General features: G+C 46.5%; 1 protein-coding gene across 4 annotated transcripts in view; it reads right to left on the bottom strand.

Moving 5' to 3' along the window:
- ANKRD29 (ankyrin repeat domain 29) overlaps positions 1–11,237 on the bottom strand; it is a 76,503-nt gene extending 65,266 nt beyond the window's left edge. For 2 of the 4 annotated variants that reach the window (XM_050768005.1, XM_050768008.1), the window contains exon 1: positions 11,036–11,237. In XM_050768005.1, the coding sequence (XP_050623962.1) occupies positions 11,036–11,056 (21 nt within the window). In that variant the 5' untranslated portion in view covers positions 11,057–11,237. The remainder of the gene's footprint in view (positions 1–11,035) is intronic. The other 2 variants (XM_050768006.1, XM_050768007.1) reach the window with 1 other exon arrangement.
- Between the last annotated feature and the right edge of the window lie 1,545 nt (positions 11,238–12,782).

The following is a 12,782-nucleotide window of genomic DNA, read 5'->3' as shown; positions in this document are numbered from 1 at the left end:
TCCTGACTTCTGGTTCCAGTGCCTGGCTGATCTTGGTGCCAATTCATGAAGGTTGGAAACACCGTATGAAGGACAGACTTTGGAAAAAAATGATGAGTTCAGGGTTGGACAAGCTGGGTTTCAAGTGCCTATGGGGCATCTAGGTGGCAATGTCTAGCAAAGAAATGGGCAGGTGCTCCTGTCACCCTATGACCGGCACATTTACTGGAGGTCAGAAATCTTGAGCTCACTCAGTGCAAAGTGCTTACTCTGGACCACGTGGCATATCTTCTGCACACACTAGCTTATTTCATCCTCATCCTTGCTCAGTGAAGTGGGCACTGGGACGATCCCATTTTACAGATGAGGTAAGTGAGAAATGGCAAGTCAGGCTTCAGCAACAGGCAGTCTCTTGCTTGAGGCTGCCCTTTAACTCACCATCACACTGTTCTGTCTCCTGTGAAATTCTTCTGTGGACAGCAAGAAGTAAGGCAGCAGTGACCCTGGTGACCTCCTTCCTATCCTCCATCCCAAGCTCCTCTCCAGCTAAGATGGAAAGTCCCCAACCTTCCTTCTGTTTGGTGTCTATAGACATCACATTCCCTGGATAACTTCCAAATCTCCTCTGGGTATGATATGCACATAATCATAAATGGTGTGGAGAGAGACGGGGCCAGTCCTCCAGCCTTTAAAGGAGACGGTGCACGTGAAAATATGTCACAGGAGCTGTAAAGCTCTTTACCAAGCATGCTATTACTATTTCATCTCTTTCTTGATTTTTCTGATCACTACAATAAAACCAAGGAGCTTCTCTCAGGCTTGCTGGTTGCAACTTTCTAAGTAACAGCAAGGACAACTAAGTTGAGATCTTGCTCTGCATCAGGCAGTGTGCTAAACAATTTACTGCTTTAACTCATTTAATTCCAGGAGCAGCCCCATGAGCTAGTACAGTCATGTAATATATAATGATAGGCTGCATATATGATGGTGGCCCCCTAAGATCATAATACCATTTTTTTTTTTTTTGAGACGGAGTCTTGCTCTGTTGCCCAGGCTGGAGTGCAGTGGCTGGATCTCAGCTCACTGCAAGCTCCGCCTCCCGGGTTTATGCCATTCTCTTGCCTCAGCCTCCCGAGTAGCTGGGACTACAGGCGCCCACCACCTCGCCCGGCTAGTTTTTTTTTTTTGTATTTTTTAGTAGAGACGGGGTTTCACCGTATTAGCCAGGATGGTCTCGATCTCCTGACCTCGTGATCTGCCTGTCTCGGCCTCCCAAAGTGCTGGGATTACAGGTTGAGCCACCGCGCCCGGCTATAATACCATATTTTTACTGTACCTTTTCTTCGTTTACATGTGTTTAGATATGCAAATGCTCACCACTGTGTAACAACTGCCTACAGTATTCCATTCAGGAGCATGCTGTACAGTTTTGTCACCTAGGAGCAATAGGCTACACCATAGAGCCTAGGTGTGCAGTCAGCTACACGCTCTACGTCTGTAGTAAGTGCACTCTCTGATGTCTGCACAATGAAGGAATAACCTAACGTGCATTTCTCAGAATGTGTCCTTGTTGTTAAGTAATGTATAACTAATATAATTATTCCCATTTTTTCTTTTTTTTTTAAGACGGAGTCTCATTCTGTCACCCAGGCTGGAGTGGAGTGGCACGATCTCGGCTCACTGGAACCTCCTCCTCCCAGGTTCAAGCGATTCTTCTGTCTCAGCCTCCCAAGTAGCTGGGATTACAGGCACCTGCTACCATGCCTGGCTAATTTTTGTATTATTGGTAGAGATGGGTTTCACCATATTGGCCAGGCTGGTCTCGCACTCCTGAGCTCAAGTGATCCGCCCGCCTTGGCCCTGCAAAGCGCTAGGATTACAGGCATGAGCCACTGCACCCAGCCTAGTCCCATGTTTTCTTTTATTTTTTACTTTTTAAAGGAAGGCCCCTTCCCTCCTCCCCTTCCCTCCCCTCCTTCCCTCCCCTCCTCTCCCTTCCCCTCCCCTCTTTTAGATGGAGTCTCAATTTATTGCCCAGGTTGGAGTGCAGTGGTGCAATCTTGGCTCACTGCAACCATGCCTGACACTAACCATGCCTGGCTAATTTTTGTACTTTTGGTAGAGTTAGCATTTCGCCAGGTTGGCCAGACTGATCTCATACTCCTGGCCTCAAGTAATCCACCTGCCTCAGTCTCCCAAAGTGCTGGGATTACAGGCATGAGCCACCATGCCTGGCCTATTATTCTCATTTTTAAGATGAAGAAATTGAGCATAGGAATGAGTTAATCAAGGTCACGCAGTAGGGATCTTGGCTCATCCAAATAACAGAGCTGAGATTTAAATCCAAGTTTGGGCTGGGTGCAGTGTCTCATGCCTGTAATTTCAGCACTTTGGGAGGCCCAGGCGGGCGGATCTTGAGATCAAGAGATCGAGATCATCCCGGCCAACATGGTGAAACTCCGTCTCTACTAAAAATACAAAAATTGGCTTGGCATCGTGGCGCGCACCTGAAGTCCCAGCTACTCAGGAGGCTGAGGCAGGAGAATTGCTTGAATCCAGGAGGCGGAAGTTGTAGTGAGCCAAGATCATGCCACTGCACTCCAGTCTGGTGACAGAAAGAGACTCTGTCCCCCACCCACCAATAAATAAATAAATAAATAAATAAATGCAAGTCTGGACTGGACACGGTGGCTCACGCCTATAATCCCAAGCACTTTGGGAGGCTGAGGCAGGCGGATCACTTGAGCTCAGGAGTTTGAGACCAGTCTGGCTGACAACGCGAAACCCTGTCTCTACTAAAAACACAAAAATTAGCTGGGTGTGACGGGGCACATGCGCAATCCCAGCTACTGGGGATTATACAAGGAATTGCTTGAACCTGGGAGGTGGAGGTTGCAGTGAGCTAAGATGGCACCACTGCACTCCAACCTGGGTGACAGAGCAAGACCCTCTCTAAAAAAAAAAAAAAAAGAAAGAAAAAAGAAAAAGTCTGATAGTCTATTTGGGTCCAGAGTCTGAGATCTTACATTTTACACCTTGTAGAAAATTGAGTGTAAGCTTCCACATTTGTCATATTCCACATTTGTCATATTTTCTTCTCTCCCTACCTGCCCCCTTCCATTTACTGTCAGAATTTTGGCTAATACACTGCTCATCTGTACACTTCCAGAAATTGTACAGGAAGGAAGGGGAGAGGAAACACAGAGGAAAATTTAATTGTACAGAACTGGAATTCTAATTAAAAGCTAAGGGGGGTAGAGATTTAAACTATTAGTTTTAAAAGGTTTAGAGTAATGTGGACTTCAATCGTACACTTATTAATTCAATCAAGATAATATTAGCTCTATTCAATAATGAATTTCTATGATATTAGAGGTGACATAAAATAAAGATGTAGTGAGGGATTGCAAAGCTATATGCAGAAAGATGTTTTTGAGACATTACTGGCTATTCTAATCCACTGTCCCACTTTGTGCTAAGTATTTACAATTTTCAGAATGCTTAATAAACATTAAGCCTGTAAATCAAAAATAAAATTTTAAGCCCCCCAACTGACTGAGTGGACCCCCCTCTTGGCCCAGGGGATCCCAAAGAAAACCTGAAAAGTTCAGGCCATGACAGGAAGGGAGGTCTGATATACCTCATTACACCCTCCTCCCTTTGGAACTTAGGCGCAACAATTAACCAGCATTACCATTAAAATATAGTTCATAAGATTCACAAAACAGACTCTTTGTAGAATAAGATACCCAACTCCAACCTGGCTGGGGTATAGCATCATATGACAGATAGCAGACCCTAAAGGAAATATGAATTTTTTTTTTTTTTTTTTTTTTTGAGACAGTCTCGCTCTGTCGCCCAGGCTGGAGTGCAGTGGCGCGGTCTCGACTCACTGCAAGCTCCGCCTCCCAGGTTCAAGTGATTCTCCTGCCTCAGCCTCCTGAGTAGCTGGAATTACAGGCACATGCCACCATGCCTGGCTAATTTTTGTACTTTTTAGTAGAGACAGAGTTTCACTGTATTGGCCGTATTGGCCAGGCTGGTCTCAGACTCCTGACCTCAGGTGATTCACCCGCCACCTGCCTCGGCCTCCCAAAGTGCTGGGATTACAGGTGTGAGCCACCACGCCTGGCCTCCTTTTAAAAAATAATTCTCTGAGTTTCCTTTTACTTTAAAAGATACTTCTAACCAACATGTGTCTGTGTTCTCAAGCAGAAGACATTAGGCGTTGCCAGTTGTTAAAGGAAGTTTGCTGGAGGCAAAGTGGTACCAGTGAGAAGTCACTGATAACAGCATGATGGAAAAGCCATGAAAAGTAGATGCAAAGGGGTCATGTGGTTCAGATGCAAGCAGCCCTACATACATTGATTCTGAATCATCAAGCAGAGCCTAAATTGTGACTTATAACGCTCTGTTTATTCTTCCACAGACTCGTCTAACAAAGCGGGGCCTTTTTACACGTAGGCTTTGGAGACCCAGAGCCTAGGGCCTATGAGTCTTTCAGGAGCCTATGAAAATGAAAAAGTTAATCTGTGGTTCCCAAATCAAAGTTAATACATATTCAATTAAATAGCTACAAAACATAACACCCTGTCAACTTCATTAACTGCTAAATTTGGTATTCATAAAATACTGATACCACATGAAAATCATTTGTAGGTCTGATTTGCTCACTGCATGAGAGTTACCAACCAACTATGACAACTGCAGAAAAATGGACAAAAGGTCAACTAAATGAGTAACTTACAGCCAAATCACTTAAAAAGTAGTATCACAAAATCCTTCTAAAAATTTTACAATAAAAAGTCTCTTTTATTATTGTGGCTGTGGGTGCATTTTAATATGTTTGACAGGATGGGCGGTGGATGAAAGAATGTTGCTAATGCAAATCTCAGACTGGCCTGGGACTCTGCTCTGGACAGACCTTCCCTCTGTGCCTTCTGGAAGTCCATTTCATAGTCATCAACTCCTCTTCATCCTTAGCCTAGGGCAGAGCACTCCCTCTCTCCCTGCCTCAACCTCAGCACTGCAGTGAACAGGCCCACCTGGCTTCCAGGCCACTGCCCCTCCATTCAGGGGTATAAATCTCTGCTCCTTCAAGACTCAGGTCATCCCATCTTCCCATCCTCTACCTCACCTCACCTAGCAGTTGTCACCTCCTGATCGTTCTTCCTTATTCACGGAAAATGTTGGCACCTGGTTTGGCAGCTGCCTTTCTACCTACCCCAAATCCTGACTTCATCCTGGGCTTCACTTTACAAAACATCAACCCTCAACTTCACCTCCTTTCCCTTTACCCCAGTGGGAGAGGTTTCCTTCTGCCATTCTAGTTAATTCCACAGCAAATGGAACCCAGCTCAGGCTCACTGCCCTCAACTCCCTGAGAAATTCACTCAGCAAAATCGTGCCCACGCCTTCTCCACATTCCCTATTATGATTGAAAAATACCTTGAGATATAATCTACATAGATAAAATTCATCCTTTCAAAGTATACAATCCAGTGGGTTTTGGTGCAATCATAATAAGGTTGCGCAACCATCACTACTATCTATTCCAGATTATCTACCCATCAACAATCACTTCCCATCCCCTTCTCTTCCCCAGCCCCTGGCAACCACTAGTCTACTTTCTGTCTCTATGGATTTGCTGATTTTGGACATTTTATATAAATGGAATCATCCAATATATGGCATTGTGTGTCTGGCTTCCTTCACTGAATATGTTTCCAAGTTTCATCTATGTTGTAGCATGTATTAGTGCTTCATTCCTTTTTATGGCTGAATGATAGTCCATTGTACAGATTACCATGTTATGGACTAAATGCTTGTGTTCCTCCCCAAATTCATATGTTGAAGCCCTAACCACCAATGTCTTGTGAGCCCAATCCCCTGCCCCAGTTGGACCAGAAAGCAGGACCCACCACTCAGTGAGTTCAGAAGGCAAAGCACTGAACCAAAGAGGATTGTTCTCAAACTTCAAGTTCTAATAATATTTGCTTTGCTAGGTATTGGACTTGCTTGTGACCTGTCATTCCTTTCTTCCAATTTCTTCTCCCTTTTGGGGTGGAAACATGTATCCTATGCCTGTCCCACTGTTGTATTTTAGAACCACAAAACTTGTTTGAGGTAGGCGTGGTGGCTCACGCCTGTAATCCCAACACTTTGGGAGGCCAAAGCAGGATTGCTTGAGTCCAGCAGTCTGAGATCAGCCTGGGCAACACAGGGAGACCCTCATCTCTACAAAACATAAAAAATATTAGCCAAGCATGGTGGTGCAAGCCTGTAGTCCCAGCTACTTGGCAGACTGACGCAGGAGGATCCCTTGAGCCCCAGAGGTCAAGGCTGCAGTGAGTCATGATTGTACCAGCCTGGGCAGGCGACAGAGTGAGACCCTGTCTCAAAACAAAAGCAAAAACACAAAAAAAAACTTGTCTGATTTCACAGGCTCACAGCTAGAGAAGAATTTCACTCGGGATGAATCATACCTTGAGTCTTACCCAGTATCTGATTTAGATATTTAGATGAGACTGTGGATTTTAGAGTTGATGCTGGAACAAGCTAAGACTCTGGGGACTGTTGGGATGGAATGAATACATTTTACACACAGACAGACATGCCAGGGACAGGGGCTGAGGATCGAATGTTTGCATCCCCCCAAAATTCATGTGTTCAAGTCCTAATGCCCAGTGTGATGATTTTAGGAGGAGTCGTCTTCGGGAGTTAATTAAGTGTAAAAGAGGTTGTGAAGGTATAGCCCCCAGGATGGAATTAATGCCCTTGAAAGAGTTAGAGACTCCAGAGCTTTCCCTCTTGGTCATGTGAGGAAACGGGGCACAAGTGGCCACCTGTAAGTCAGGAAAAGAGCCCTCACCAGCCACCTTGATCTCAAGACTTCCTAGCTCTAGAACTGTGAGAAATAAATGTCTGTTGTTTAAGCCTCCCAATCTATGGTATTTATAATACATAACACTTTTTTTTGTTTGTTTGTTTTGAGACAGAGTCTCACTCTGTCACCCAGGCTGGAGTGCAGTGGTACGACCTTGGCTCACTGCAGCCTCTGTCTCTAGGGTTCAAGTGATTCTCCTGCCTCAGCCTCCCCAGTAACTGGGATTACAGGCACCCGCAATGACGTCCAGCTGATTTTTTTATTTTTAGTAGAGACAGGGTTTCACCATGTTGGCCAGGCTGGTCTTAAACTCCTGACTTCAGGTGATCCGCCACAGCCTCCCAAAGTGCTGGGATTACAGGGATGAGCCACTGTGCCTGGCCAACATTTTGTTTTTATCATCAGTTTATGGACATTTGGATTGTTTCCACCTTCTGACTATTATGAACACTATTGCTATGAATCTTTATGTTCAAGTTTTTGTGTGAACATGTTTTCATTTCTCTTGGGTATATTCCTAGTAGTGAAATTGCTGGGTCATGTGGTAACTCTATGTTTAACTTTTTGAGGCTGGGTGCGGTAGCTCACGCCTATAATCCCAGCACTTTGGGAGGCCGAGGCAGGCGAATCACAAGGTCAAGAGATGGAGACCATCTTGGCTAACATGGTGAAACCTGGTCTCTACCAAAAATACAAAAATTAGCTGGGCATGGTGGCATGCACCTGTCGTCTCAGCAACTCAGGAGGCTGAGGAAGGAGAATCGCTTGAACCCAGGAGGCGGAGGTTGCGGTGAGCTGAGATCGTGCCACTGTACTCCAGCCTGACGACAGAGCGAGACTTCATCTCAAAAAAATACAAAAAACAAAAAACAAAAAAATTTTTTTGAAGAAAGACAAGCATGGTTTTAAAAATGAATGCATCGGCCAGGCGTGGTGGCTCACGCCTATAATCCCAGCACTTTGGGAGGCCGAGGCAGGCGGATTACCTGAGGTCAGGAGTTCGAGACCAGCCTAGCCAACATGGTGAAACCCCATCTCTACTAAAAATGCAAAAATTAGCCGGGTGTGGTTGCACAGGCCTGTAATCCCAGCTACTTGGGAGGCTGAGGCAGGAGAATTGCTTGAGCCCGGGAGGCAGAGGTTGCAGTGAGCTGAGATCGTGCCATTGCACTCCAGCCTGGCTGACAGAGTGAGACTATGTCTTAAAAAAATAACTAGGCCGGGCGCAGTGGCTCAAGCCTGTAATCTCAGCACTTTGGGAGGCCGAGATGGGCAGATCACTAGGTCAGGAGATGGAGACCATCCTGGCTAACACAGTGAAACCCCGTCTCTACTAAAAAAATACAAAAAAACTAGCTAGGTGAGGTGGCGGGTGCCTGTAGTCCCAGCTACTCGGGAGGCTGAGGCAGGAGAATGGCGTAAACCCAGGAGGCGGAGCTTGCAGTGAGCCAAGATCCAGCCACTGCACTCCAGCCTGGGCGACAGAGCAAGACTCCGTCTCAATAAATAAATAAATAAATAAAATAACTAAATAAAAAATAAAAATAAAAGACTGCATTATTTTATATTCCTACCAGCAATGCACGCAGATTCAATTTCTCCACATCCTTGCCAACATTCATCATTGTCTTGCTGATTAAAGCCAACCTAGTGGGTATGAAGTGGTATCTCATTACAGTTTTGTATTTGTATTTCCAAGACCATGGCTAATAATGTTAAGCATCTTTTCAGATGCTTACTGGCCATTTGTAAGCTTCTTGGGAGAAATGTCTATTCATATGCCCACTTTAAAATTAGGCTTTATTTGTCTTTTTATTGTTGAAGTGCCTGTCGTCATTTAAAGATGCTCAAGTCTCTACCATTTTAAAGCAAACAAACCGTTGGTCAATTCCAGATCCTTGCTGCAGCCACTGCCTTTTAAAAAGAATCTCTGGGTCAGGTGCAGTGGCTCATGCCTCTAGTCCCAGCACTTTGGGAGGCCGAGGTGGGCAGATTACATGAGGTCAGGAGTTCGAGACCAGGCTGGCCAACATGGCGAAACCCCGTTTCTACTAAAAATACAAAAGATTAGCTGGGCGTGGTGGCAGGCACCTGTAATCCCAGCTACTCAGGAGGCTGAGGCAGGAGAATTGCTTGAACCCGAGAGGCGGAGGTTGCAGTGAGCCGAGATTGTGCCACTGCACTCCAGCCTGGGTGACAAGGGCAACACTTTGTCTCAAAAAAAGAAAAAAGAAAAAGAAAAAGAAAAATCTCTGTTTCTTGCAGAATTTCTTGAAAGAGTTCTCCACACTTGTGGATTCTACCCACTCTCTTTCAAGCTATTGCAATCTGGCTCCTGATCCTAACATCACTGAAAGTGCTCTCGGCAAGGTCACCAGGGCCTATTCTGTTACTAAATCCAATGGACTTTTCAATTCTTTGTGTGATTTCCCCATGGCATTAATAAACATCAAGGCCCTCTTCATCTTTGTTGGAAGATTAGAGATCCTTGGTGTAAGTGACAGCGCATGCTTCTGAGTTTTCTCATTTGTCTCTGGCTGCTCTTTCTCAAATCTTCTTCAAGATTTTGTCCTCAGTCCTCTTGTTCTCCACCTTTATACAGTTCCACTGGGCAATCATGTTCATTCCCATGGGTGCCTACTTAATACTGCTGACTCCTAAATCTCATCTCTAGCTGCTGCCCAGACTTGCCTCCTGGGATCGAGGAGTGTGTATCTGTCTAATCATCATCGCTGCTTGGATTCCCATCCATCTTCAAACTTTATCCCAAACCAAACGTTTTATCTTTATCTCTCTTGCCTTCCCTACTGAATTACGTCGATTTAAAACTTTCAAAGTAGGCGGGGCGTAGTGGCTCATGCCTTTAACCCCAGCACTTTGGGAGGCCAAGGCGGGTGGAACACCTGAGGTCAGGAGTGCAAGACCAGCCTGGCCAACATGGTGGAACCCAGTCTCTACTAAAAATACAAAAAATTAGCTGGACATGGTGGCGCACGCCTGTAATCCCAGCTACTCTGGAGGGTGAGGAAGGAGAAATCGCTTGAACCTGGAGGCGGAGGTTGTAATGAGCCGAGATCACACCATTGCACTCAGCCTGGGCAACAAGAGCAAAACTCCGTCTCAGGAAAACAAACAAACAAACAAACAAACAAATCTTTTAAAGTCATTCACATTCGTCTACTGCGTTCCATTCTCACCATCTATGCACTGGTCCAGCACCATTTCTTAAAAAGATGACAACATCTCCCAGCTCCGACCCTCTTCTCCAAACCTAGCCAGAGATCTTTGTAACATGCACATCTCCCTGCTTACATGAACTGTTGTCACTTCCCTGCTTACATGAGCTGTTGTCGGCAACGGGATTACAGTGGCTTCAGAGCCAGACACACTTGGGTTTCAGTCTTAACACCATAACTTATTGGCTGCAAAACCATGGGTGAGCTAATTTCTCTATATCTTAGTTTTCTCATTAACAACAACAACAACAAAAAGCCCGGAAGAGCACCTCCCATAGGTTTCCCCCAGGATTGAGACCATACACATCATGTCCTTGGTTCAGAGTCAGGCACATTTGAACTGTTTAATACATTTTAACTACTATTTTTATTAAAACCTTTCAGTCGAGGCAAATGAACCTCTTTCATCCTAAAATGTGGGGATTAGATGGAATGGCTTTAATCAACTCTTTTGAGACAAGACACCTTTGGACCCTGAAGCCTCCCTGGGTGCTGGCTACCCCTCCGGGGAGGAAGCAGCCGTGGGCGCAGCTGGTACTCCTGCATGAAGACGCAGAGGGTCAGGTTCGGGGACTCCTTCTGCTGCAGGACAGCGCTGACCCCAGCTTCTTCACCGCCCCCGACCTGTTACCCGGCGACAGTCCCCGCCGCCCCGTCGCTGGGCAGACTCAGTCGATCCACAGCCATGAGTGCGAAGCCTCTCAGACAGGGCAGGCAGGCAAACCGCAAACCCACAGGACGCACCCAGCCCCGCCGCTTCCTCCCGGGCCTCGCCCCGGGCGGGAGGAGAGAGGAAGGAGGAGGCGGCGGGCAGCGGGCGGCGCCCACCCCATCCCATCCCACCCCACCCCACCCCACCCCACCCCACCCGAACCCGCAGGCCCGGCCGCCAGAGCCCGGCCCCAGCCCCGGCCCCGGAGCCCGCGGCGCTCACCTTGAAGGACATCCTGCACATGTCCGCGGCCGCCCCAGCCGGAGCCCGCGCGCTTCGGGCCCGGGACGCCTGGTCCTCCCCGGACCGTCACTCTCCCGCGGCGCTCGGCGTTCCGCAGAGGGGCGGCCTCCGACGCCGCGCGCTCCCGCCGCCCGGCCCGGCAGCAGCCGCCGCACACAGGGCCCGGCCGGAGGGGCGGCGCGGGGGCGCGCTCCGCTCTCGCGCGCGCACACTGCCCATGGGGTGCCGCGTGGACGCGCTCCAGGACCTGCCACACACGCGCGTGCACAAACACCCCAAACTTCGCACGCACTGTGCACTCTCCACACACGTCCACACTCCAACACTCTCATCCACACACACACTCCAAACTCCACACACATTGTGCATATGCTCCACATTCCACACACACACAGGTTCCACACACGTTTTCCACCCTCACGCCCACTCACCCGCATGTACTCACGCACAAACTCCATATATACCCTCCCAAATAGACTGGTCTGCCCCAGAGGACTCCCAACCTTCATCACAGCACAAATATTATAATGATGTAAAAATGAAGCTTAAGGAAAAAATTCATACAATAGCTATTTTCATTATAATTTCTTTCTCGGTTTCCTGAGAAACTTTTTTTCTCCTGGGGAAAATATCTAGGAAACAAACCTTTTGAATCCACAAACAATAAGTGGTCTTTTCCTTTTCGAAGAAGAAAGGCCAATTTTGGAATAGACTCATACCCCTCCTCCTTCTCCTCATTGTTAATCAAGCAGTTACCTCCTCCTATGGGTCTGATGCTGCAGCCCTGGAATATTGCAGTATGTGTGTTTACTCCTGCTGCCTGCCCAGGATGGGTTTCAGGGAAGTAAAACTGGGAGTTTTAGGTATAAAAGGTAATAACAGCTCTTCAAGAGCATTTTAGAAAAGTTAAAGTGAAAAAGTAGCCCAGGCACAGTGGCTCACGCCTATAATCCCAGCTCTTTGGGAGGCCAAGGTGGGCAGATCACTTGAGTCTAGGAGTTTGAGACCAGCCTGGACAACATGGCAAAACCTGTCTCTACTAAAAATACAAAAATTAGCCAGGCATGGTGTTGCGGGAAGTCAGGGACCCCAAACGGAGGGACTGGCTGGAGCTGAGGCAGAGGAACATAAATTGTGAAGATTTAATGGACATTTATCACTTCCCTAATAGTATTCTTATAATTTCTTATGCCTGTCTTTACTGCAATCAATCTCTGAACATAAATTGTGAGGATTTCATTTTAATATGGACATTTATCAGTTACCAAAATTAGTACTGTTATAATTTCTTACACCTGTCTTACTTTAATCTATTAATCTTGTTATCTTTGTCAGCTGTGATCAGGACCCTGTGATGATGGCATTAACTGTACAAATTGATTGTAAAACATGTGTGTTTGAACAATATGAAATCAGTGCACCTTGAAAATGAACAGAATAACAGCGATTTTAGGGAATGAGGGAAGACAACCATAAGGTCTGACACTGCCTGCAGGGTTGGGCAGAATAGAGCCATATTTTATTTCTTGCAGAGAGCCTATAAACTGACATGCAAGTAGGAGAGATATCACTAACTTCTTTTCCTAGCAAGGAATATAATATTAAGACCCTAGGAAAAGAATTGCATTCCTGAGGGGAGGTCTATAAACGGCCGCTCTGGGAGTGTCTGTCTTATGTGGTTGAGATAAGGACTGAAATACACCCTGGTCTTCTGTGGTACCCTCAG

Source organism: Macaca thibetana, chromosome 18, assembly GCF_024542745.1.
Source record: "Macaca thibetana thibetana isolate TM-01 chromosome 18, ASM2454274v1, whole genome shotgun sequence".
Classification (NCBI taxonomy): domain Eukaryota; kingdom Metazoa; phylum Chordata; class Mammalia; order Primates; family Cercopithecidae; genus Macaca; species Macaca thibetana.
Note: the sequence above shows the minus strand (reverse complement) of the source record. Positions and strands in the feature narration are given on the sequence as shown.